At 43.9% G+C, this 27009-nt stretch overlaps 2 protein-coding genes across 2 annotated transcripts in view; both read left to right on the forward strand.

The window, feature by feature from the left end:
- The first annotated feature begins 51 nt into the window (after positions 1–51).
- On the forward strand, positions 52–5591 carry HMGN1 (high mobility group nucleosome binding domain 1). Its single transcript, XM_071566766.1, has 6 exons — positions 52–209; positions 510–542; positions 687–716; positions 834–884; positions 3079–3210; positions 4699–5591. Exons 1-6 carry the CDS (start codon positions 195–197, stop codon positions 4744–4746), a joined length of 309 nt encoding a protein of 102 aa, XP_071422867.1. The 5' UTR covers positions 52–194; the 3' UTR covers positions 4747–5591.
- A 3104-nt stretch (positions 5592–8695) lies between these two features.
- The window catches only part of BRWD1 (bromodomain and WD repeat domain containing 1), a 50956-nt gene continuing 32642 nt past the window's right edge, over positions 8696–27009 (forward strand). Inside the window, exons 1-16 of the mRNA XM_071566781.1 lie at positions 8696–8804; positions 8931–8989; positions 9127–9156; positions 9332–9391; positions 12401–12551; positions 14134–14232; positions 14706–14866; positions 15599–15820; positions 17382–17482; positions 18499–18569; positions 19604–19704; positions 20301–20341; positions 21063–21161; positions 22491–22641; positions 23412–23546; positions 24401–24529. Coding sequence (XP_071422882.1) covers positions 8747–8804; positions 8931–8989; positions 9127–9156; positions 9332–9391; positions 12401–12551; positions 14134–14232; positions 14706–14866; positions 15599–15820; positions 17382–17482; positions 18499–18569; positions 19604–19704; positions 20301–20341; positions 21063–21161; positions 22491–22641; positions 23412–23546; positions 24401–24529 — 1668 coding nt within the window. The 5' untranslated portion in view covers positions 8696–8746. The remainder of the gene's footprint in view (positions 8805–8930; positions 8990–9126; positions 9157–9331; positions 9392–12400; positions 12552–14133; positions 14233–14705; positions 14867–15598; positions 15821–17381; positions 17483–18498; positions 18570–19603; positions 19705–20300; positions 20342–21062; positions 21162–22490; positions 22642–23411; positions 23547–24400; positions 24530–27009) is intronic.

A 27009-nucleotide genomic window follows, 5' to 3' on the forward strand; every position in this document is an offset into this window, starting at 1 on the left:
CATCCCATCCCGCGCTCCCCCCGCTCCAATCCGGCTGGATCCTGTTGCGGTGCCGCTGGCGCTGCTGGGATGGGGAGGAGGGGGGGGAGGCGGCTCCGCTGCGCAGCCGGGCTGTGGCTCGCAGGCAGCCGCAGCGCTCGCAGCCGCCGCGCCGGGGGAGCCGCAGCCGCGGGGGTCGCGGCCGCAGCCTCGAGATGCCGAAGAGGAAGGTGCGGGCGGGGAGCGGCGGCCTCGCGGGGACGAGGCTCGGGGTTCGGGGGGCAGGACGCGGCCGCTCCGCGGGCTCTGGCGCGGGGACGGGGCCCTGCGCCTTCCCCTGGTGCCTTCCCCCCGGTGCCTTCCCCCGCTGTCTTTCTCGGTGCCTTCCCCCGGTGCGGGGCGCGGAGGGGCCCGGCGGGGCCCGGGAGGGTGAAGGTGGCTCGGCGGGACGCGCGGTGCGGGAGCGGCGGTGGGAAGGGGCGGGCTGGGCCGGGCGGTCCCGCCCCGCTGACGCGCCGTGTGTGTTGCAGGTGACGGTGGCGGACGGGGACGCCCCCGCGGAGGTGAGTGACACCGCGACATGCGTGACCTCCCGACACGCGTGACACCGCGACACGGGCGGGGCGGCGGGACAGCGGGGCCGGCCCTGGCTCCGTCCCGCCCGCTCACGCCCGTTCTCTGTCCCTGTCTCTCTCTCTTCCTCTCAGCCCAAGCGGCGATCGGCGCGTCTGTCCGCGGTGAGTGCGGGAGCGGCGTGGGGGGTGCGTGGGTGGGTAGATGGGTGGGTGAGTGGGAGCACCTGGGAGGGGTCACCGCGGGCAGAATCTCCCACCTGACTTGTTCTCTGTCCTCAGAAACCACCGCCGGCCAAAGCAGAGCCGAAACCAAAGAAGTTACCGGCAAAGGTGCGTGGGAAGAAGGGAAGTTCTGGCCAGGTGGGGGTTGGTCTCTTCTCCCAGGCACTCAGCAATAGGACAAGGGGGCACGATGGGCTCAAGCTCTGCCAGGGGAAATTGAAGTTGGAGATCAGAAAAAAATTCTTTGCAGAGAGAGTGCTCAGGCATTGGAATGGGCTGCCCAGAGAGAGGGTGGATTCCCCATCCCTGGAGGTTTTTCAACTGAGCTTGGCCGTGGCACTGAGTGCCATGATCTGGTAATGGGACTGGAGTTGGACCAAGGGTTGGACTTGATGATCTCAGAGGTCTTTTCCAACCAAATCCATTCTATGATTCTGTGAAGAGGGGAGGGAGAGCAGGTGGTGCCTGGTGGTGTCCTGTGTCAGGTCCTCGATGCACAGTGTTGGGGTGGTTTTATTCCTTGTGGGAACACTCACTTTGGCTGAAGTACCATTTTAAGGTGTTTCTGCCAATATCTACAGGTTTCACCACTGTTTGAGTAAGTCCTTGTTAAGCTCCAGGCATTGCATGGAAACCTGGGCCCTGATCCATGTGTGTTAGATGCCAGTTTGCTGTGGGGTAGAACTACGTGGATGTCAAAGCAACTGGACATCAGGAGGAATTTCTTCCTGGAAACGGTGGTCAGGGATTGGAAGGGGCTGCCCAGGGAGGTTTGGAGTGCCCAGCCCTGGAGTCTCCATTCCTGGAGGTGTCCAAGGAAGGACTGGCCGTGGCACTCAGTGCTCTGGGCTGGGGGACAAGGTGGGCATCAGGCACAGGGTGGACTTTATGATGCTGGAGGTCTTTTCCCACCTAAATGATTCTGTACGTAGGATTATACTGGATCACTGTAACAAAAAAATATAAAATATATAAATACTTATATAAATACTTAAATTTTAAAGCAGTGTGTTAGGACAGGGAAAAATAATTCCTTAGCCACCAAAAAGTTCCTCAGTTTCCATTCATGAACTCAAGCTTTTGGATCTCTGTATGTGCAACAAGGTGAGGTTTAGTACAGTCTTTAAATTTTTCAGCACAGCCTCACAGTGCCAATAACTGAGGTGTAAAATTCTCTGGGTTTTGGGAGAATTAAAGCAGGCTGTGTGTCTCTTAGCTTGCTGCTGTATGTGTTAAGTGTTCCTGTGTCATCCTGAGCTTCTCTTTGTGATGTGTGGATTAAAGACCTTGGGGGTGACCTCATTGTGCTCTTCCAGGACCTGAAAGACCCTCCAAGAAGGATGGAGAGAAACTATTTCCAAGGGCCTGGAGTGACAAGACAAGGGGGAATGGCTTCAAACTGCCAGAGAGTAGGGTTAGATTGGATATTAAGAAGAAATTGTTCCTTGTGAGGGTGGGCAGGCCCTGGCACAGGTTGGACAGAGAAGCTGTGGCTGCCCCATCCCTGGAAGTGTCCAAAGCCAGGTTGGACAGGGCTTGGAGCAACCTGGGCTGGTGGGAGGTGTCCCTACCCATGTCAGGGGGTTGAAACTGGATGATCTTTAAGGTCCCTTCCAACCCAAACCATTCTGTGATTGTCTAATTTCAGACACACTAATATAGAGCTCTACTTTGCTGACTTTCTGATGTTTTCCTTGTATTAATCCTACTGGACTGTTACTTACCAGGAATGCACCTTCATTCCAATGGTTTGACTGTCAGTGTGCTCCTGCTCTCAGGGCTGTAAGCTTGAAGAATTTGGGGAAGCTTTTCAATGTTACTTCAGTTGTAATTCTCTTTTTTGCAGTGTCTGATGCATCTGTTCTTACTGCTGCTCATTGATGCTGAGTGACAACACAGGATACTGACTTGCTGCCTATACCTATTTCTAGGTGTTGATTACCAGCCAAAGATAGATTTTTAAAATATTTTCTTTTCTGTATTTGGTCCATCAAAATACATTCTTTTTCTGCACCAACTTTATGACTTTCTAAAACTTTCCTGACAGGTTTTTTTTCTGATAGGGAAAAGTTTGTTCATTATGGAGTTACTTGGTGGAGTTTTTAAATAAATATTAATGAAGAATAATAGATTTTGACAATGAAACCTCAGAGGTCTCTGTGTTGCAGTTATGTAATTCTGAAATATTTTGGAAGTAGGTTGTTGGTAGCTTAGCAAGTCCATCTTGGTTTTCTGTAGTTTTTATTATTTTCAAAATTTACCTGGTAAGTAATTTACTTACTGGAAATATATTTCATTTTAGGATAAATCTGAGGACAAGAAAGCTCAATCAAAGGGGAAAAAGGGGCCTAAAGGAAAACAGACAGAAGAGACAAACCAAGAACAGACAAAGGACAACTTGCCTGCAGAGAATGGGGAAGCTAAAACTGAGGAGGTAAAGTTTGGAGGGCTGGGGTTGGGTCCTATTGGAAGAGAAGTTCCTTCTTGCTACAGAAGTTTTTTGAAAAATGTAGTATTTTTTCATGTGACTAGAAATAGTTTTCAATGAAAACAACTTGACTAGAGTTGAGGTAACATTTACAGACACTGCTGGGAGAAGGGACAGGTGTAGAGATGGAGAAGAAATTGGGAGACCCACCTAAGGGTTGTTGATGCTGAAGAAGTGAACAGTCAGTCTTGGCTGCACCACAGGGCTGAAGTGTTTGGAGTCACTGCTCACCTCTTAACTTAAAGCACCTCCACAATGCATTATTTTCTTGGAATGCACATATAATTTAGGACAAGATCTGTAGGGAAAGGCAGTGCCTCTGAATAGGGCAATAAGTCAACAGCTGGAAAAACACAAGTGTGGTAACAGGCCTGGAACTGGTCTCAGATTTCAGTGATAGCAGATGCCTCTCTCATTTTCATGAGTTCACTGGACTCTGCTGAGCAGTCAGAGGATTTTTTTAATTTAAATGTGTGGTTTGTGCTTCCTGCTGGGTTGTTGCATTGCAAAGTAATTTTTTTTAAGATAGAGAAAATGTGAAATCTACCCCACTGATCCATCAGTGTGCAGACAGACCTTCAAGCAAAAGGTTTTCAGGTAGCAAGAAAGTACAGGATGGTGCTTGAGTGAACAAGATTATACACTCTGGGGTAACAGTTTGTCATTTGCAAGCTTAGACTGTGATCATTGTGAAAAGTTGGGCTCCAATGAGGAATTCTTCAGCTGGCTCAACTTTTTGGCATCATTACAATCACGTAATTTGTTTTTTTAATTTGTGCACATAATTCTTCAGCAATAGCAGTGAAACCTAAATTTGGCAGCATTTCTGGGCTGGGGTCTATTTAGTTCATTAGTGCAGGGTTTATTTCAATTTACAAGGAATGGATGATGAATTCTGGGGCACATCTTTGTGCTGGATTTGTGGTGGGCACAGCAGCCAACATTTCAGCTGTACTGTAATACCAAAGTCTGTAAGAGGCAGAGTCTTTTCCTCTTGGATGTTACTGTAAAACAGAGTAAGATTTGAGAATATTTTAACAGTGCTGCACTGAAAATTGAAAGCATGAACTGAATCTCTGTTGCCTTCTCTCAACACCCCACGTTCAGGGATTTTAGCTGAGTAAAAGCTGAAGTTTCTCCTGTCATAAAGGCAGTAATTCAAATTAAAATTGAAGTCCTTTGCAATGTGTGTGTTTAGTAACAATATCAAAATTCTGCAATTCATACTGATGGATCCAAGGAGCCTTTTCTGGACAGTTTGCTTTAGTAGGTCATGATTCAAGAGGAATAAGCTCATGGCACCAGTTTATGAAGCAGAAACAAGTCAGGGTTGTTCTTTGTCATTTTGTGCACTGAAACCACTCCAAACTAAGAGTCTGAGCCACTTCACAACTTCCTGCATTGAACTGTCCTGGTTTTTTGTTTCCTTTCCAGACCCCAGCACCTGATGCAGCTGCAGAGAAAGAAGTGAAGTCTGAGTAACACCCAGTCCCACATCTGTAACTGGTGGTCCTTAAACCTTTCTTTCTTGTACAATTCAGAGGAATATTTTTATCAACTATTTTGTAAATGCAAGTTTTTTAGTAGTTCTAGAAAACACATTTTTAAAAGAGGAGAGAATCCCGACTCAACCCATTTTTTTACATATTTAGATAAGTGTAAATGCTTTTTTTAAGTGGTAAAATCATGTACTGGTTGTCTGTTTTCTATGAAACCAGAAATTAACAGCATGTTAATTGAGGAGAGGGTTTTGAAGTCTTGATTGGGCTTCACGTTCCACAGGCTGTGAGGGACAGTTTTCTATCCTATTAAATGAAGCATAACACAGATCAGACCTTGGAATTCATAATGATGTGTTGAGAATGTCTTAACATTTTAGTTATTTATCTTTATCTATGGTTGTACCATCAGTAGAATTCCTTATCTAATAAAACTGCTCCCTAGTGTTGGATTTCTTGCTGAGTGATGTAAATCTGTGACAAAGTTATTTTTGGTAGTTGCAGCTTTATTTTTTTTCCAACAACTTTGTAGCTGTGATGCAAAAGATTGGAATTTTTTTATTTTATACCTTCAAATACTGGCAAAGGAAAAGTTTCTGCTTGGGAGATGGAACTTGTTATGTCAATATTTGAGATACTGGAACTTCTCTAGTTTTAAAGGACAGCTTGTCTATAAAGATCAAGTGAAAAGTATCTGGAATAGTCCTAGGAAAAAAAACAATTAGTTTTTAGATTTAAAAAAACTATGTGAATAAAAACAATTGTAAAATTATTGATAGTGTTTGTGATCTTCAAACAAAAGCCAAATAAATCTTGATTATGAAAGTTTCTGTAGCTCCTGCATTGACTGTGACAACTCACAATTCAAGTGGTGTGGTTTGGATTTTTAACTGTGTTCTTAATAGTGTTAAAAATGTACTTTTTAAGAGATAGGGAGTGGAAAATTGCAGTGTTAATAACCTGAACTTGCAGTTTGAAAGCTGAGAGTCCTGTGCTGCTGCTGTTACTTTAACAAAAGAAGTCAATAATTACTAAGCCAGTCACAACTGTCACCTTGTCCTGGGAGGAGCCAAGATCAAACAGTAACGTTTCTTGTTTCTTTTTTTCCCCCTTGCCCCAGAATTTGTTTATGCTCTTAAGTAACACCTGCAAGCAGTTTCTGCTTCCTGTACATTTTTGTTGCCTTTTTCCAATTGTCATAGTTTTTTCTAAAAAACACACTTGAGTTTCACTTTCAATTCATTTTCTTAATAATTTCATTTCAGAATGAATTTTACCATTTTTTATCTCTTCAATCTTTAACTTAACTGTTGCTTATATATGGGAAGTCCTCCTGTACTGGATCACAACATGCTCCTGGTCCAGTTCCACAAGTGTCTTCCTGGCAGAGCACACCTGGCTTTGGCTTCGAGTTGAGATTTCAAATCTGTACATTTATGCCACTTTTTTAACTCACTTCCCCCAACATCCCCTTCCACTGACCTTATTTTTGGCTTAACTTAATAGTAACATGACAACCCCATGACATTCTTTACTCTCTGGATTTGACAAACCCACCAGTTAAATGAGTAATAAACTTGCAGGTAAATACCCCAAAATAATCTCTCTTGGCTGATTTTACAGAGTGCCATTTTTTCATGTGTTTTGGGTCTCTGATGTCATGAACTTTTGAACTTTCAACATCTAACATCTATTATCCACTGCTTAAATATTGTAACTTCTCCCTAATGTTGCTCTGTCGTGTGTGATACCAAAGATAGTTGCTCTGCACCTTAAGGACTGGAGTGAGAGCTGATGTGCATCCAGCACTGTGGGACACATCCATGATGGAGCACCAGCCCATTCAAAATACAACAGGAAGAGAACAAAACAAGTTTATTGGAAGTTACTCTGCTTTATTTAAATGCTGCTACTGGTTGTTTGGGTTAAGGGAATAATACCTAAAGATATTTTACTTCAAAGGTTCTTAAAATGCATTTCAAGGTATCACAGGTGGGGAATGGAGTAAGGAAAGAACAGCTTGGATTTCAAATATATAATACAAGTACAGCCATTGCTGTTTGCATCAGAATTCATGCTGGGCATAGGTGAGAAACAACTGTGAGAGGGAAAAAAGGTAAATTACAGAATGGCTTGGAAGGGGCATTGAGAATCATCTTGTTCCACCCCCTGCCAGGGGCAGGGACACTTCCCACCAGTCCAGGTTGCTCCAAGCCCTGTCCAACCTGGCCTTGGACACTTCCAGGGATGGGGCAGTCTCAGCTTTTCTGGGCAACCTGTGCCAGGGCCTGCCCACCCTCACAGGGAACAATTTCTTAATATTCCATTTAACCCTGCCCTCTGGCAGTTTGAAGCCATTCCCCTTGTCCCGTCACTCCAGCCCCTTGCAAAGAGTCTCCATGTTTCTTGTCGCCTCCTTCAGGCACTGGAAGGACACAATGTTAGGTCAACCCCAAAGCTTCTCTTCTCCAGGCTGGCCAATCCCAGCTGTGCCAGCCTTTCCTCCCAGCAGAGCTGCTCCATCCCCTGCCCATCCTGGGGCCTCCTCTGGCCTCACTCCAGCAGCTCCCTGTCCTGGCTGCTAAATCCCAAAATCCTGGTTCCCAAAGTGAGGGTGGGATGGAGTTGGCACTGGGGCAAACCTGCTGGTTTTTAATGGGTGGTGTCAGTTCAGCCCTGCTGCCCGTAGTGGGGTGGAAAATGCCCCTCCCCGAGCTGGGGTTTGGGGCACGAACTCCCTTGGCACGGGAGGAGTCCGGGCCATTTCCAAGCTCCTCCAACATGGGCACAGCACCGATGCTTCCAGCTCTCTGCTGGCCTGGGGCACACTGGGCACTGTGTGGGGCAGTGCACTTGAATCAGACTTAGTTTGGAAAAGATGTCTTGAGATTATCGAGTTCACGCTGTGCCTGATGCCCACCTTGTCCCCCAGCCCAGAGCACTGAGTGCCACGGCCAGTCCTGCCCTGGGCACCTCCAGGGCTGGGGACTCCAAACCTCCCCAGGCAACCCCTTCCAATCCCTGACCACCCTTTGCAGGAAGAAATTCTTCCCAATGTTCAACCTGAACGTGCCCTGGCACGGCTTGAGGTCCTTTCCTCTTGTTCTATCGCTGGGAGCAGAGCCTGATCCCTCCCGGTTCCCCTCTCCCGTCGGGAGCTGTGGAAAACGAGGACGTCCCCACTGAGGCCTCCCTTTCTCCCTCCTGAGCCCCCATGGTTCCCTCAGCCGCTTGTCAGCCTGATGTCCAAACCCCTTCCCAGCTCCCTTCCTTCCCTGGACATGCTCCAACCCCTCAATGTCCTTCTTCCAGTGAGGGGCCCAGAACTGGACACAGCACTGGCGGCGAGGCCTTGGCCCCGCCGCACACGGTGCCCGCTCCATCCCCGCATCGCAGCGGGCAGCCGGCCCTCAGGCCTCGCCGCGGGTCCCTGGGAGGGCTGTCCGGTCCCGGTAGCACCGCGACGGCGGCGGCAGCCCCGCCGTTCCCGGGGGCGATCGGAGCAGCCCCGCGGCCACCGCTTCCCCGCCATCCCCTAGCGCCGCCACCTCACGGTGCGCCGGCCCCGCCCACAACCGTCTTACCACTGCCCTCCCCACGCGATCCTTCCGCGTCCGGTCCTCTCTTTGTCCCTCACCGCGCTCCTTCCCCGCCAACCCCCGCGCCGCAATCTCCGCCTCCTTCCCCTCTCCCTCCCCGCCGCCACACGCGCGTTCCGCCGTTTCCCCGCTGCTCCCGGAGCGCGGTGGAGCGCGGGGACTATTTTTCCCCCGCCCCCCCGCGGGCGCGCCCGGCGGAGGTGTCGCGGAGGCGCCGAGACGCGTGTTGCGGCGGCGATGGCGGAGGCGCCGCCGAGGCTGCGCTGAGGGGGGAGAGGGAGGGAGCGCTGAGGGGAGCGGGGGGGCGGCCGTGAGGGGCGGGAGGGAGGGAGGGGAGGCGCTGACAGCGCCGTGCCGAGCCGGGCCCGCCGCCCTCAGCCCGCCATGGCCGAGCCCGCGGCCTCTTCCAGCTCTAGCGCGTCGCTGCCGCTCATTGAATCAGGTAACGCGGCGTGAGGAGGTGCCGCCGGTGCCGCCATCTTCCTGCCCCCCCCCTCCCCTCAGGACGGGGCACGGCCGCCCCCCGCCTCATCCCCCGTGTCTCTCTCATTCCCTGTGTTTCTTGTAGAGCTTTACTTCCTCATCGCCCGGTTCCTGAGCACCGGGCCCTGCCGGAGAGCGCTGAAGGTGAGTGCGGCGTTCGGGGACCCCGCGCTGCCCGCGGAGGGCCGGGGGGAGCTGGGGCAGCCGCGCCCCCCGCGCTGGGCAAGTCGAACCCTGGTTCGTCCCTCACTCTTGTGTTTTTTGTCCCCTTTCCTCCGCAGGTGCTGGTGCAGGAGCTGGAGCAGCACCAGGTCTGTGTGGGCTCTGATGAAATCTTGCTGTAGTTAAAAGTTTCCTTTGCAAGTCATTCAAGTTTCTGCCGCTGTCTCAACTTTTCCCCCCCTTCAACACACATTGTTTTGGATGTGGTCTATAAACCCTCCTTTCCCTTTAACCGCTCACGTTTTTTGTTTTTCCTTTATTTAGTTGCTTCCTAAAAGGTTGGATTGGCAAGGAAATGAGCATTACAGAAGTTATGAAGAATTGGTGAGACTTTTATCTTTTAAAAACCCCTTTGAATTACCATGTTGACATTGATGTTAGACCCTTTACCTTTAAAAGTAGGCCCAAAGCTTCACCTTCCGGTATCGCTCTGGCTCTGGACATTTGAATTACTTTAGAAAGGGCCTTTAATTTCTTTACATCAGACTAACAAAAACACAAGCGGTGGTTTAAATTGAGGATATTGTTTACATAGCAGAGGTGGAGCTTGGCGTTGTGCAGTGGTACATGCCACTGCCTACAGGCAGGCAGGAGCCAATCTGCAGCCAGGTTTCATTTCGGAGTTTCAGGGCCAAGGTTGTGAGGCACGTTGTGATTTGTCGGTATTTATTTTCTGGTTGGCTTCTTTCAGCCCCCTCCAACAGATTAGGAAATGAAATCGCTCTTCAGAAACCGAGGATTGGCAATCCTGGTGGCTGTGAATGTGCTCGTTATCTCTGGCTCCTCGCTGGTCATTGCTTTGTTTCCTCATGTTGGAAAGATAGGAGAGGTCTCTCCACAAAATGTGCCCCTTCTGCCTTCCAGGCATGGGGTGGTTTGGTCTGGATGTCTTTGCAGAAGGGAGAGCTGTGTTTTGGTGCTTAATTTTGCTGTTTCTTAAATGGCCAAGTGTAGTGGCCTTTGAATCTCACAAAGCGCTGGCTTGGGGGTGCCTGCCCAGTGTGATTTTTATTTTGCCTTATTGTAATTGGTTTTGTTTTCTTTAAAGAGATGTTCATTCTTGTTTCCCCCCCCCCCTTAGGATTCGGCCATTCCAGGTTAATTGACTGATTGTTGTATTTAAATCCCTGTTGTGATGCACTGGAAGATCATATTTGTCTAGAAAAGGAATGAAATTTTAAAACATTTTGTTAATTATTCAAGTGTTGCTTAAAATGATAAATTTGATTCCATTTCCTCTCCTTGTCAAGTGTGGTCAGTTGAGCAAACGAGATTTTAGGTTAGTATTTTAAGTCACTAACAAGCCTAGTCTTGCTAAACAGGAATATTTTCAATCTCTGACTCAAATTTAGCAAAGATAAAAGTAGGATTACGTTTCAAAAGGTCTGTAGGGAGGTTGGTTCATTGTTGTACCCCATTTCTTCTGACAAAAAAATGGGGTGTTGGGAGATGCCATGTGGGGATTCTTTTGACTTCAGGAGTAGTGTTTAACTGTGATTATTGTACAGTTGTCAGATTAATTTTTCAACATATGCTGCTTCTGCCTCTTTTTCCTGCACAATTTAAAAGAAATCTCTGCACAGGGCACTGGTATTTCAGAATATCTAAATTAATCTTCTCAACGTTTTAGTTTCTGCTTTTTGAGGGGCTTTGAGACTGTTCTGTCCCTCTGGTCTCACTCTGAACTTGCAGAGACCACAAACTGCAGCCTTGGGGTGTAGTTACTTCTCTGTGTCATCATGGCATTTCATTTTACATTAGTGTAACTGTTCCTTCCAAAATTTGAGTGAAACTACTTGAAAAGGAAAGGGATTGCAAGGTTTTTGCAGGCAAGGATTGCATTTGGAATATGCACTTCCTGCTGATGGCATAAAAACAAAAACGGGTTTAATGCTTGGCAGAAAGTGTGCTGAGCTTTCTATCCTGAACGTTGTGGCTGGGGCTGTTCTGTACCAATTCAAGAGGCAAAATAGGTAAAGAAATGCTGAAAAAGTGCATTTTGTAATCTTTGGACTGCCCAATCTCTTTCTGATAATTGATTTTCAGCATCCAGTTGTCATGTATTTGCCTGAGGGGTCATGTGAACTATTTTACTGATGTTACCACCTCACCACCCCATCAGGAATACAACCTGTACCCCCACCAGCTTCATACATGGATTTTTATTACTAAAACAAGTGCAGGGCTGTGGATTAAATTGTGCATTCCCAATACTCAGTGTGCATTTGGGCAGCTTTTTGCTACCCAGATCTTACCTGATGTATTTTTATTCCCACCGTTCTGAGCAGATCAGCCCTGTCAGGACGTGGCTCAGCCCAGCTCAGTCATTCAGCCCAGGAACAGCATCAGCAGCACGAGCTGGTTCTGCCTGTGTGCTGAGCTACCTGGGCAGGAGGCCACATACCTGTGTTGGTGTGGCCTTGTGCCTCTCCTGGATGGATTGGCTGGGAATTGTCTGGGAGCTGGAGGAGCAGAGTGGCTGCTGGGTCTGACTGGTTTGTGCGTGGCCAGATCAGAGTGGAGGATTCACCTCCCCAACAGCTTCACTTTCTCATTCCGATGGTTTGGTTTGCTCAAGGCCGTGTAAATCCTACTTTGCATCTTAAATTTCTGTGTTACTGTGATGGACTTAAACAGGATAAGGATTTCTTTTCATTGAACTCTCAGAAAGAAAAGGGGGAAAAATAAAACCTGCACACATCTTGACTGAGACATCTGAGTGTGTGTGGGAGTGGGTTTTTTTTAGGCTGTTTGATGCAGATAGTGCGAGATAATTCCTGAATGTAGGGATGACTGCTTAGATCCTTTTGGTTCAAGGAAGTAGGGCAGACTTATGTAGTACTGGTTTTTCAAGGAAGCTATTTCCAGGGAGATTGTACTCAAACCTCCTGTTTTGCAGTTCACTGAGCAGGTGCTGTGTGGCTGAAGTGATAGCTGCATAAATTCTTGTGATAGATTACACCCAAATTCTCCATGATCTGGAGTTATGAGGGTTTGAATCATATTCTGTATTTTTAATACAAATAATTGTGTGGGTTGGGCAAAGAGGGTCACTGTAGGGTCCCTCACAAGTGGGTGCCACAGGGGTGGTTATTACAAGTAAAATACTGATGTGCAGTGAGTAACTTTACTGCAGTTATTTTTACTGTAGCTCTCCCTTGCTAGTGGAATACTCACTGAATTTACTAGATCAGAGCTTAAAAGGATTGATTTTGGTTTCTAAGTGGAACTTAAAACTTTAATTTATTTGATACACCTGTGAATGTTGATGCTCTTAGGGTCATCTATCCAGGATATACCATTCATATTTTTTAAACCTTACCTTTTTGCCAGGTGCTGTCCAACAAACATGTGGCTCCAGATCATTTATTACAAATTTGCAAGCGGATTGGGCCTATCCTGGATAAGGAGATCCCACCCAGCATTTCCAGAGTCAATTCCTTGCTTGGTGCAGGGAGACAGTCGTTGTTGCGGACAGCAAAAGGTAAGGCTTGTTGTTTATCTGGAATGGGTATGGTCAGTGTTAGATGTGCATAGTTAGGAGTGTTGGAATACCTGTGAGTTCTGTCCATGCAGTGAGGAAAGTTCTTATCCATAATTTAGGGAATGGTTGGCAATGCATAAGCAGGTACTTGGACACAGAGTGGCTTTTAGTGTTACACTTCCCTCTTTGTGTCTGGGGTTTATAGCTCTGTGTGGAGTTCTGTTGGGGAGAGCTGGGAACTGGGATGTGGGACTGGTTTAGGGGACACTGTTGTGTTTACACTTACCTGCCCTGCTTGCTCTAAAGGATGCACAGGGAATGATGGGGGGGACTCTTCTGTCCTGGAAATTGGGATTGCAGTTAAATCAGGATGAGTGTGTCAAAATAACTGTCAGTTTGGGGATTTTTTTTTAAGAAAGAACCTCTTGGAATTGTGGAATGGTTTGGGCTGGGAGAGACCTCAAAGCTCATCTCATTCCACCCCCTGCCATGGGCAGGGACACCTTCCAGTATCCCCAGCTGCTCAGAGTTCATCCACCCTGGCCTTGGGCACCTCCAGGGATGCGGCAGCTGCAGTTTCTTTGCCCAACCTGTGCCAGGACCTGCCCACCCTCACAGCCGAGAATTTCTTCCCAGAGCAATCTAACCCTGCCTTCCTTCAGTTTGAGGCAATTCCCCCTTGTCCTGTCACTCCATGGCCTTGTGAAAAGCCCCTCTCCAGCTTTCTTGTAAGCCCCTTTTAGGTACTGGAAGGGTCTTGAGAGCTATTAGTTAAATAATTTCATATTACTCAATATTAATTAAATTTCTGAATAAATTATCATGAAAATATTAAAAACCTTAAAAGCTTTGTACTAAGAACAAGTAGCAAAAATTGAGTGGAAAAGTCAGTTTTGCATTGCGTGAACTGCAGGGGTGCCAACATTTAGGAGTAATTTCAGAGTTTGATGGTTGATTGTGTTGGTTTTTCCTCCTTCTGTTACTCTGTTAAATGGGTTTTTCTCTCCTCTGGTGCTGCAATGTTGGTGAAAAGTTTTCATAGAATCATAGAATGGATTGGGTTGGAAAAGACCTCTGAGATCATCAAGTCCAACCCTTGGTCCAACTTCACTCCCTTTACCAGATCATGGCACTCAGTGCCACAGCCAAGCTCAGCTGAAAAACCTGCAGGGATGGGGAATCCACCCCCTCTCTGGGCAGCCCATTCCAATGGCTGAGTACTCTCTCTGCAAAGAATTTTTTTCTGCTCTCCAACTTCAATTTCCCCTGGCAGAGCTTGAGCCCATCGTGCCCCCTTGTCCTATTGCTGAGTGCCTGGGAGAAGAGACCAACCCCCACCTGGCCAGAACTTCCCTTCAGGCAGTTCCAGACAGTGCTGAGGTCACCTCTGAGCCTCCTCCAGGCTAAAAATCCTCAGCTCCCTCAGCCTCTCCCCATAGGACTTGTGCTCCATTTGGGGCATTCCTGGTTTTTTTTGTGGGTTCAGTCCTGTGAGGCCAATTTTAGATGGGCTCTTTGGAACTGCAGCTCTTGGAATATTTGACGTGTGCTTATGATGAATTTCACCCAAGTGGTTTTACAGATTGCAGGAACACTGTGTGGAAAGGCTCTGCATTTGCTGCTCTTCATCGAGGGAGACCTCCTGAAATTCCTGTGAACTATGGCACCCCACCCAACCTTGGTAAGCTCTGCTCAGCTCTCACCACTGCTGCTGTTAAAATACTGTTTTCACACACAGAAAAATTGCAAATACGAAGAAACCTGATTTAATGAAATCTGAAAGTCACTTCTAGTTAGTCTTTAAGTAATATATTAATGGAATCATAGAATCAATTGGGTTGGAAGACACCTCTGAGATCATCAAGTCCAACCCTTAATCCAACCCCACTTTGATTACCAGATCATGGCACTCAGTGCCACGTCCAGTCTCACCTCAAAAACCTCCAGGGTTAGAGAATCTACCCCCTCCCTGGCCAGGCCATTCCAATGTCTGACCACTCTCTGTAAAGAATTTCTTCCTGATATCCAAACTAAACATCCCCTGGCAGAGCTTAAGCCCATCCTCTCTTGTCCTGCTGTTGGTTGCCTGAGCAGTTGAATAAAATTATGGTTTAGAATAATATATGAACATGTTGTGATTTCTTTGTCTTGCAGTGGAAGTGCATCGAGCAAAGCAGTTAACTGGATATGCCAAGTTCAGCACTTCATTCCCAGGAACCATGTACCAGCATGTCAAGATGCACAGAAGGATCCTTGGCCACCTCTCCTCTGTGTATTGTGTTGCATTTGATAGGACTGGACACAGAATATTTACTGTAAGTTGTTGAAATACATCCCAGTCTGAAAACAGTTCTAGATGGATGCAAGGAATCATAGTCATAGAATGGATTGGGTTGGAAAAGACCTTTGAGATCATCAAGTCCAACCCTTGGTCCAACTCCAGTCCCTTTACCAGATCATGGCACTCAGTGCCACGGCCAAGCTCAGTTGAAAAACCTGCAGGGATGGGGAATCCACCCCCTCTCTGGGCAGCCCATTCCAATCCCTGAGCACTCTCTCTGCAAAGAATTTTTTTCTCATTTCCAACTTCAATTTCCCCTGGCAGAGCTTGAGCCCATCGTGCCCCCTTGTCCTATTGCTGAGTGCCTGGGAGAGGAGACCAACCCCCACCTGGCCAGAACTTCCCTTCAGGGAGTTCCAGACAGTGCTGAGGTCACCTCTGAGCCTCCTCTTCTCCAGGCTAAACACCCCCAGCTCCCTCAGCCTCTCCCCACAGCACTTGTGCTCCAGTCCCTTCTCCAGCCTCGTTGCTCTTCTCTGGCCCCGCTCCAGCCCCTCAAGATCTTTCCTCAACTGAGGGGCCCAGAACTGAACACAACACTCAAGGTGTGGCCTCACACAATTAATGTTGTGCTAAAGCTTCTGGAGCTGGTTATCAGTGGTGCTAAAATGTAGCTGATTAACTCCCTCACTGTGGAAAAATTTGATGTAATCAAAGGCCAGAAACATTTAAGAAGTTGTTGTCCTTACTAAGCCTTTCTTTCCAGGGCTCAGATGACTGTCTGGTGAAGATTTGGTCGACTCACAATGGCAGGTTATTTGCCACATTACGAGGCCACTCAGCAGAGATCTCTGACATGGCAGTAAACTATGAGAACACCATGATTGCAGCCGGGAGCTGTGACAAGATGATCCGAGTGTGGTGTCTGAGAACTTGTGCTCCAGTTGCCGTCCTGCACGGGCACACAGGGTCCATTACCTCATTACAGGTAGGGGGGTTAAGTGTTTCTACCTGGAATTATTTCTGTGGGAATCTTAAAATCTTAACAATTAGTAAAATTAAGCAACAATATAAACCTACTTAAATTAATTGCTTGCCTGTCTGGGATTCTTGAGTATGTAATTGAAGATCATGACAGGAGTTAGAATCATAGAATGGATTGGGTTGGAAAAGACCTCCGAGATCAAGTCCAACCCTTGGGCCAACTCCAGTCCCTTTACCAGATCATGGCACTCAGTGCCACGGCCAAGCTCAGTTGAAAAACCTCCAGGGATGGGGAATCCACCCCCTCTCTGGGCAGCCCATTCCAATGCCTGAGCACTCTCTCTGCAAAGAATTTTTTTCTGATCTCCAACTTCAATTTCCCCTGGCAGAGCTTGGGCCTATCGTGCCCTCTTGTCCTATTGCTGAGTGCCTGTTCTTCACTTAAAGATCATTATTTACATTATTTGAGCAGTTGGGACTGAAGGGAATCTGGGAAGTACCATATCCTCCTGTTGTCTGTTCCTGGAGACTCAACAGGCTGATTTGTGTGGATGAGTGTCCTGATCCACCATATGATTCCACCCACTGCTGTGACACAGGTTTTTTGTCTTAATCTCAAAAATAGGAGTTATTTGAGAAGCACAAAGATGTTCAGTGTATCATACTGTGTATTGAAATTTGAATGTGGTGTGGTGACACATGATGTGCTCTTGGTGCTCCTTTGGATTCATCTCATTTTGGCCTTTGTAATTCCTTCTTTAACACACAAACAAATAGCTCAATATTCAGGTTTGGAGTGTTTTCCAGGGAGACCAAGCACTTATGTTGAGGGCTGAAGACTGAGTTGTGAAGCTCAGTGTAAACAAATAATTTTGCATTTTTCTCTGCCTCTGAGAGTAATCTCCATATCTGCAATTTCTGTGGCATTCACTGCATTTTTTTTTTGTATTTTAATGCCAAAGTATTTATTTGGGGTGCTTGTTTTATTATAGTGTGTGGATATTTTTAATTTAAGCTTTCTTAATAAGACTGTAATTGCACTATTTACAATTTTTGACTGGTTCCAACATTAATAATTGGTGAACAGTTTAATCAACCTGGGGTTTGTGAAGTTTTCTGAAGAATTGGTCAGTAATAATTGCATATCTTAAGGAAAGAATTCCTATAAAATCAGGTGACCCTGAGTTCATTCAAACCTCGTAACTCATTCTCTGCTTAATTAAAGAATTTTTAAAGTACATCTATCTAGTCAAACTTCATTTTTTCACTCAGTTTGACAAAATTTTCAGTGAATTATTGTGGTGAGTTAATACTTCAAAAGCAAACCACTGAACAAACTGATTTTATATACTGCAATAATTGAAGCATAGACCACAAAGTTATTTTAAAGTGTGGAAGATACTACTTTGTAAACACTAAAAATGACAGTTTGAAACTGCTAAAGGAAGAGTTAATGTAAGGAAATCCAAAGTAAATCAAGGTTTTAGATTAACCTTTGTTGAGTTCATAACCAGTTTTTAAATACCTCTTTGAGTGTGTGTCTGTTTTCACTTTTTTCTCTGTAGTTTAGTCCCATGGTGAAAGGCTCCATGAGATACATGGTCTCCACTGGTGCAGATGGAACTGTTTGCTTTTGGCAGTGGGATACAGATTCCATGAAATTCAAGTATGTAAATGAGCTGCTGATAAACCTCTTGTGCCATCCTTTGCTTGAGTAAAATAATTCAGGTGGTTTTAACTGACTAGCTAAAAGAAATTGGGGTTTGTGATTAAAAAATGCTGTGGAAATAATGCATTCCTTAATTATTTTAGAGTAATGTCACTAACTACATCCTTTACAAATCCACATTCTTCTGGGAGATTAGTTGGGAGATTTGTTAACTTCTTACTGTATTAAAAGTACAAATGTGTGTAGGACAACAAGAGTGGCTGGAAGTGTAAATATGTTTCAAAGTATAATAAAGTATAATAAATTTGTGTTGGGTTTCCAACAGTCCTGTAGCTTTAGGATGTCTCTTCCAGAGCATCCATGCAGAATATGCATGTAGGGTAGTTTTACATGTTCTATATGTAATTACTCTTTATTTGTATAAAAATTAGATTATTACCAGAAAGTAAAGATTTGAGATGATCAGTCTGTGTCTAATGTTGTGCCATATCCTGGGTGTTGGTATAAAATCATGCATTTTGCATTAGAACATACATTAAAAAACCCCAATATCTTAGAAAGCAGGTTATATTTATTATTATATTTTAGCTTTTTAATTCAAACTTGTGATCTTAAGGTAGCAAAATTACAGCAAAAACTGTAAAAGGCATAATCTTTTATAGCATCTTAGGGCTGTGTGAGCCCACAGTCCCAGGCCTAATCTGAAATCTAAAGCCTAAACTTAGGCCTGCCTAGCTAAACCCATAACAGGCTGTAAAAGAGGAGAGTGTTTAAGCTGCATCCTTAATTATTTTCCTTCAGAAATTAATTTAGAGAGCTGTATGGGATAGAAATTGGTTCAAGCATGGACTTCAATTACTTGAAGCACTGGAAGGTCTCAGAGATTTACAGGTGTTACTTTATTGTGTCCTGTTATGCAGAATTTTGAAGAAACATCCCTTTGTGTTTGGAAATGTTGGTAAAAGCCAAGTTTTGGGTGGTGTGGGCTGTTCAAAACATCTTTTCTTTTTAAGCAACCGGCCAGTGAAGTTCACAGAGAAACCCAGGCCAGGGGTCCAGATGCTTTGCTCTTCCTTCAGTGTGGGTAAGTCACGTACAGGTGGAGTGATTTCTCCTCCTTCCTCTGAAGTATAACTATAAAACTTGCTTGGGACAGCTTTAAAATGGACAAAACCTGTAACTGTTAGTAAATAATTGTATAGATGTTTATTGTTAGCCAGGACATAATTAAATAACGGGACTTTGTTCAGCAGAGAGTGAAAGGTTGTTGAAGAAAGTGGTGATTTCACAGGAGTAAGTCATCTGATGTTTTGTCCCTCTTTGCTGGATTTTTATTTTTTTATCTGGTGTAACATCAGGGATTGGCAAAATCAGTTCTTTAAAATACCACGGGCAACAATGGAAGTGGTTCCTGCCAGCAGGAGCTCCTGATTCAGTGCCAGGGGTGGTCACAGAGATCCTTCTTTCCTTGAGGATCCCCAAAAGTGTCTATAATTGTGCCTCACTCCTGGCTTGAACTTTTCTTTCCTTCAGTTCGTGTGGCTTTCTGGGAATTTCAGAAATAAAACACTGATTAAAGTCTTGTTGCTTGTTAATAGTGTCAGGATAGAGCCTGGGATAGTGTTTGGGATTTTTTTTTCATGTTGCCAAGGGGCAGATCTTGGAATTGCTGCCACCACAGCTAAATACTGGTGTGTTTATACTGGTGTACTTCACTTTTACTGGTTTATTCCCCCTTTTACCCCCTTCTGAAGCAATTCACTTGCACAAATGAGGCACAGGCTACAGAGAGAGAGTCATCTACACACTTCTGGTTATCCAGAGCCACATTCCCCATCATGAAAAGCTTCTCTGTGCAATTCAGTGTTACAAGTTTCAGTGTTGCCCTAGTTATGTATTTTAAAATCTTTGTAACTGATTTATTTTTACTGTGGCTGAGAAAACTTCCTGAGGCAAGAGGGGGATTTCCTTCCACATTTATACATCAGTGGAAGAGCATAAAAATGTGCCATTCTTTAAATATTGTGGGGTTTTAAATTTAAACCAGACCTCTGAGAAATGTTGGTGATCTGCTTTAACTTCATACACAGTAGCTTAATTATTGCCTGATTGTTACAGGTGGTATGTTTTTAGCAACTGGCAGCACTGACCATGTCATCAGGATGTATTTTTTTGGCTCTGAAACACCTGAGAAAATCGCTGAATTGGAAAGCCATGCTGTGAGTAATTAGTTAATTAGTCACTTCAAACAGTATTGAAGTCACAGGTAATATTGGGAGTGGGTTTGTTTCAATACTCTTCATTAATTTTGTTTGACTTTTTATGTTTTCTCTAATACTGAATCTGGCTTTATGTTGCAGTGATAAGGCTTGATCATTTCTTATTTTGTACGCAGAGAATTTTATATTTGTTACCCATTTTCCCTGCAGTTTTTATTGTGATAAAAACTAATAACTAGTAGTTTATTTCTTTGAGGAACGTAAGTAGGATTGGGAACAGCACATTCCTCACCATTGTAGTTGCCTTATGGTATTGGAAATACATTCAAAATTATTAACTTGGCTGCCAGATTATTTAATCTGTTAATCCTTCATATTTAACTTGGGCAGTTTTTAAAACATACATTTTAAATACATTAATGATTAGTGAATTCTGGGGAGTATTTGTTGGACTTGGTTTGCCTTGCAGTTAAAACTCTTAGAAATTACAAGTTATGCAGTTTTTTCATTGTTTCAGATTTTTACTAAGCTCAGGTTTCTCAAAAACAGTATTTCCTGTTTAAAAAATAAAATAACTCACTCCACTTTTCTTACAGGACAAAGTTGACAGCATTCAGTTCTCTAACAGTGGTGACAGGTATGTTGAAAGATGCTCAAATGTGGACAAAAAAATGTATCATTTTTGAATTAATGTTCTGTTATTGTCTGGAGGTTTCCAGCAGGAAAATCTACTTATTTAAAACTCAGAGGGGAAATTTGGATTGATCCAGGAAAGTTTCAGCTGTGTATTAATCTTTGTTAGATGATGTCTTTTGCCTGCCTGGGGTTTCATTTACCTGGAGGAATATTCCCATTTTTGATATGCCCAATGTATTTGAGGCTTCATAAACCTCCTCTTCCCTCTCCTTCCCTTTTGCTTTCAGGAAGTATTTTATAGGAAATGGGGAAAATGCAGGGAAAGTGGTCAAAGATAATTTATAGTCCTTTCCATCTGATTTATTCTTGCCTCTACTTCAGTATCTGATACTCTGCAATTACTTATAACACTTCATTAAAGTATTGCAGCTGAGAAGTTGAGGGTGCAGTTGTGAACTGAGTCTAACTTTGGAACTTGGTTCTTTATTCTCCATGTCTTGACAACTTTATTCAGTTTTTCAGTCAAGAAGAACTTTCCTGATTTTATGGAAAGACAATTAATGGACAGGTAATTGAAAAGAATTCCCTTGCACACAAGTGGGAAGGTTTCACTTCTATCAGTCTTCCATTGCAGAATTGATGTTATGATGGTGTGTAATTCTAAACATACTTTAAAGCAAATTATCTGAGGATAAATTAAATCTCTTTTAATGCTTGTCCAGGTTCATAAGTGGCAGCAGAGATGGCACCGCTCGGATCTGGCGCTTTGAGCAGGCGGAGTGGAGGAGCATTTTGTTGGATATGTCTGATCGATTGCTGGGGTAGGTGAAGGCTTTATCTCTTCTGTTCTGCTGTGTAAAGTCAGATTGAAAAACTCAATTACTCAAACTAAAGTTAAGCCTTGGCAACATCATGATCAAGTTCTGTGGTCTCTGGAGGGCGTAAAATGAGCGTTCTGGTGATGTAATAAATAATTGCTGAATTTGAGTCTGTGCTTGGGGAAATGCACGAGAGTTTCCAAAGCTGTCAAATGTGGAAAAAGGTGAACAGATAGTGCAGTCTCCCTTCTCTGTCTGAGTTTCAGTCAGACACCTGGTATGTCACAGGAGAAATATTTTTACATCAGTGAAAATAAAATAGGTGGTAATTAACCTGTTTCCAGGAGAGGGTAATGGCACAGGGGTTTCCTCAAGGACTGATCTTTCTGACTATTCTCATTTTGTAGTTTTCAAAAGGTGTATTAATGAAGTGCTGGTGGCACAGTCTGAGCAGTGTAATTACAGATGAAGAGCAGGATGTTACTTGCTGGATAAACCTGAAGGGTGGATAATTTACAGGAGTACAGAATGCTCAGTCAGCTTCCCCAGACACTAAACAGAAATTAATTTGCAGATGATTCTATGAGGTTTTAATTAAATGATTTGTAGGTGATTAAATTAAAAGCCAAGCCTTGGGTACACTGGCTGATTGGAGGCTGATGTTAAGGTCTTTTTCTAACACGGCCATGAACAATAAATGTGGTTTCACAAAGGAAGGAGGAGTTATTAATAATATTTGAGATTTGACTGTGGTTGTGTGGTTGAGCAAGTCTTTGTGGGAGAGGCCTGTGGTTGACCTGGAACACAGATAATCCTGTGGGAAGGTGTTTTCCAATGAAAGCTTGTTCCTTCACTCCACCAAAATGCTGAGGGAGTGCTGCAGTATCCTGTAAGTGTATTTTGGGGAGAGAATAAGGAAGTAGATTGAGGTTGAAACAAAATATTATCTTTACTGAATTTATGTGGGGACTCAGTAAAAAAAGCTTGGCTAATGTAGAGATTGGCTTCTCAATCAGTTGGAAAACCTGACTGAAGTCCAAAATTTTAAGGGATTTGTGTTAGGACTCTAATTGTAGAAGAGCCAAGACTACTTCATGGAAAAGGAAAGCGTTTTTGCCTGGAATCTCAAATGGGAAAGAGATTATCGTGTCCTCTAAAATAAATATGCTAAAAATCCAGATTTGCTTTAAATGAAGGAAGTTTATGGACAAAAGTTTCAAACCAAATTCAGTTCTTCACTTCTCTTGTCAGATTATGAGAAAACAGCTTAATTGTCTGTATTTTGAGATTGAAATGGGCTAATTAAAGGTATCTCTGACCTGTTTAAAACAGTGACACGTGTGCAGAAGAAGACAAATTTATGAAGCCCAAAGTGACCATGATCGCTTGGAACCAAAATGACAATTATGTCGTTACTGCTGTGAACAATCATCTGCTCAAAGTGTGGAATTCCTGCACAGGGCAGTTGCTCCATGACTTGGTGGTATGGCATTTTCCTTGCTTTTTGAGGAATTTTGTAGAATTGCAATGTTGTGTGTGCTGGGTTTATGATTAGATCTGATTTCCCTTGAAGGCTCTGGGTCAATGATACAGCAAGTGTGGTGCTTCTTGGATTTTTTTTGCACCAAGACTTGCTGCTTCCTCTTGCATTTGGACTTTCCTTTCCCCAGGTGCTGCTGAACTTGCATCTCCTGTGGAATAAATCAAAATTTCTGTGCATTACTTGCCCATTAAATGATTAATCATAGAATCCTAGAATGGATTGGGTTGGAAAAGACCTCTGAGATCATCAAGTCCAACCCTTGGGCCAACTCCAGTCCCTTTACCAGATCATGGCACTCAGTGCCACGGCCAATCTCAGCTGAAAAACCTCCAGGGATGGGGAATCCACCCCCTCTCTGGGCAGCCCATTCCAATGCCTGAGCACTCTCTCTGCAACGATTTTTTTTCTGATCTCCAGCTTAACTTTCCCCTGGCAGAGCTTGAGCCCATCGTGCCCCCTTGTCCTATTGCTGAGTGCCTGGGAGAAGAGACCAATCCCCACTTTGGCAAAAGCTCCTTTGGCAGAAGCTCCATATTTCTACAGTTTTTTATTAAATCTAGTGAATTATTACCTTTTGCATGTTAAACTTCTCTGGCTGCCTGGGGTTTAACTTTCCAGAGAGGACAGTTCAAGGCTTTGGGTTCTACTGTAAATACCCTGTTAATGTGGATTTTCCTTGTTGGCACGTGATGTGCAATTTGAAATTTCAGGGCCATGCAGATGAAGTGTTTGTCTTGGAGACCCATCCCTTTGATTCCAGGATAATGCTGTCTGCAGGCCACGATGGCAACATCTTCATATGGGACATCACCAAAGGCACAAAAACAAAGCATTATTTTAACATGGTAAGACCTGAAGCACAGTTTGTTCTCAGCACGTGACAGCGTGTTCACATACCAGCTTGAGGAATTGTCAGCAACACTCCCACCCTCCTGTACCTTTTGGAGGAAAAACCCAACCCCAAACTAGCAAAACTTGTGTGTTCTTTTTTTTCTTAGAGCTTTTATCTTTGAATTTCGTGGTTATTGCTGCATTTCCACTCTTTGTCACTAAAGATCACCTCATTCATTGTCCTCAGTTGAGGTGCCATCTGAAAGTTTGTTTGAGACAATAATTTCAAGACTCTTGGGGGCAAATATTTGTATTTCCCACTGTCTTAAAAATTACAGTCTTATATTACTTATTGGAACAGCTCTTGAGACCTCCCATGCCATTTGCTCCATTTCACAACTCATGATTTACACTTTCAATTGAGTTATTTTCTCTGAGACTTAAGTTGTGATCTAATGTTCATATGTGTTTTTAATCCTTTTTTTTCCTGGTTAGTAAGTAGCAAAGGGATTTTTAAATTTTTTTAGCTCTGGGTTTTTATTGAAAGTGGTTTAACAAAATATATGTATATTAGCTCCAGTTTACTTTAAGCAATGTGTTAACAGCTAAAAAGCCTATAAAGCACCTTATTTCTTAATTTTTTTCACTGAACAGTAAATTTTCATACCCTTTAGTGTGTCTTTTAAAATGGGTGGTTGAGAATTTAAATTCACATGTCAAGGGGAAAAGAAATAAATTGAAGTAACAAGATCATTTGTGCCTTAATGGGGTTATTTAGAAGATGCATGATTGCTTTTGGTGGAGTAATTAATTTTTGATGCTGCATAATTGTCAGATAATCTTGAGGGAGTTTTTTCTTTCAATCCAGATTGAAGGCCAAGGACATGGTGCTGTTTTTGACTGTAAATTTTCACCAGATGGGCAGCATTTTGCATGTACAGATTCTCATGGGCATCTCCTGATCTTTGGGTTTGGCTGCAGCAGGCCCTATGAAAAGGTAAGTTCAGCTTTTTATTAGAACTCTGTATCAGGTTTCTGACTGAAATTAGATTAGTTCTATTAATTCCTTCAAGACATCACATGTGAAAGAGTTTTGTGTGGTTACAGGACCTAAATAGAATGGATTCCTTGAGGTCTGTGGGTTCTCTTCTTAGTGTGGTCCTGGCACAGCAGAAACAACCAGTGTCTTAACATTCCCTGGGGAGCAGCTCCCAAGAACTTTTCTGGAATACATTTGCACCTTCTGGACAGCTCACATTCATTGTTCAACCTCAAAATTACTTCCTAATTTCTGAAAAGAGCTCAGTGTGTAAGGATTGGAACACATCACAAAGTTTATTGCACTATTGCCTATATATTCCAGTGTATGGAAGGATAATTTGCTGGTTTGTCTTGCAGTTCTTTAGGCCTTTCCATATTCAAGCCCAAATTCACAGGAGTTGATGAAAATAAGTAAAAGCAAAGTATTCATCCAACCCTGTGAATTTGGAAAGGCTGGGAAAGTGTGTGGAATAAATGTTTTGCTCTTTTCATCTGTGTCATGTGAAAGGGAGGAGGAAGACAGAAATGCAAAGATTTCTAGTCTTGACTGTATTAATAAAAGTTTTTAGCTATAAGTGCCCTTGGAGTAATCAAAGCTTTATGAACCCAGCACTGCCTGCAGAACTCTGGACAGGACACAGGCTGGAAAGATTTTTGACTCCCCTATGAGGACCACACTTAAGCCAGGGAGAAATTATTAGCAATAAGCACTTCTGGACAATCAGAGCCTCATGTCCCCAACACTGTCTGTGGACAGGGACAGCCCACAGGTTGGGAGAGTTCCTGACCTCTGATATTAAGCCACACAAGCCAGAAAAGAACTGTCCCCCACAACAGCTCCTGAAATAACATTTATTAATACAAACATGTGACAGTTATTGTGGGTTCTGCTTTGCCGGTGAGAACGTTCAGCTGCAAGATTGTATTTAATTGATAATAAAAGACCCCAAAAGAAACCAGCACAAAGCACATTTTACAGAGACAAACACACTAAACTCAAGTAACAATACAGCAATGTATCCCATTCTCACAACAGACAGAAACTAGCAACAAAGAACTACTAACCAAAAACACAGCAACAAAGAACTACTAACAAAACACAGCCACCTAAAACACTTATTTAGACCTCAGTAACACAGGACAATAAAATATCCTGCACCCCACTCTGTAACACAAAACAAAAGGAGAGAACAGAGCTGCTTCTTATCAACACACATGCTGAAAAGGAAACTACACATTGAAAGTAAAGCAAGTTACTGGAGTTGCAAACCAGAGCTGGTCTTATAAAGTAAGAATAGCAAAAAGCAATAACCAATATAAAGTAGCAAAGTGTGAAGCAAGTTACTGTTATTAGTATTAAGGCAGCAAAACACAGGAAAGATGCTTATAAATCAAGAATCAAAGTAGCTGTTAGCATAAGATGTAAGATAGAATGTATAAAGGAATAAGCTTTGCAAGAAAGTAAAGTTAAGAAAGTGAAGTATAGAAAAATAGAAAGCACATGGTCTGCTGACCCCTACATAGTTCCAGGAGGAGGAGGAGACAGGACAAGCTGCCGCAGTTACCCTCACAGAGACACTGGCATTTTCCCCTCTCCTCTGGAGTTTAAACTCCAAACACTTTTTATACTTTTTTTTCTTTCATGTGGTTTGTGTGACTAAGTCAATCTTTTGGTGGGGTGGCACAGATGCCCAAGGGGAGGTGGCTCCTTTGAGCAGTCATAGAAGATATCGCAAAGGGGGGCCGTGCTATTTCTTAACACTCCACCCTTCGTTAATCTCATGAGTTTGAAAGCTTTTGTTCTCTGCTGGAGCCTCCCTCCAGGGGCTGAGGCGTCTCCCTCAACCCATCCAGGCTTATCAGGGGCCATCACCCCACAATCTGTCAGCCTGTTTGCTGTTTGGTTTGGTAAATACATGTGTTGCTTCTTTCCTTCTCCTTCCCCTCAGGGTTTTCAGGTTGAAATGATAATTCCGTGTATTTCATTTTAAAGAACTATTTTTTTCCTTGCTCTACATTTCTAGCTGAAATTGAAACTTGTTCTCTTCATCTTTCCCATCAAGGGAGCAAAGATTCTGACTGTGATCTGATACTTATATAACTATTTTCCTTCAGCCTCATGGGCTCAGTAGACTTTCAGTTGCAGGAAAAACTTCGAGGTGGGCACATACTAAGAAAGAATTCGTGATTAGGAAATTTACTGTGAGAGCTGATGTTGAGCTTTAGGCAATGATTTCTTTGCGTGGAAACCAAGGAATCTTCTCTTAATTGTAGGGGAAAAATAGAATGAGATACAAAACATTTCTAAGTGTAAAATAGTGATTCTCCTTTGAATGACTTCAGCTTTTGATACCTAAAAGCATTTTGTTTCTGCAAAAGCACTGTGAAAAATTGGGATACTGCAACACCCATCCAGGTTAATGGAAGTTGTGCCTA

Source organism: Pithys albifrons, chromosome 1 (genome assembly GCF_047495875.1).
Source record: "Pithys albifrons albifrons isolate INPA30051 chromosome 1, PitAlb_v1, whole genome shotgun sequence".
NCBI lineage: Eukaryota > Metazoa > Chordata > Aves > Passeriformes > Thamnophilidae > Pithys > Pithys albifrons.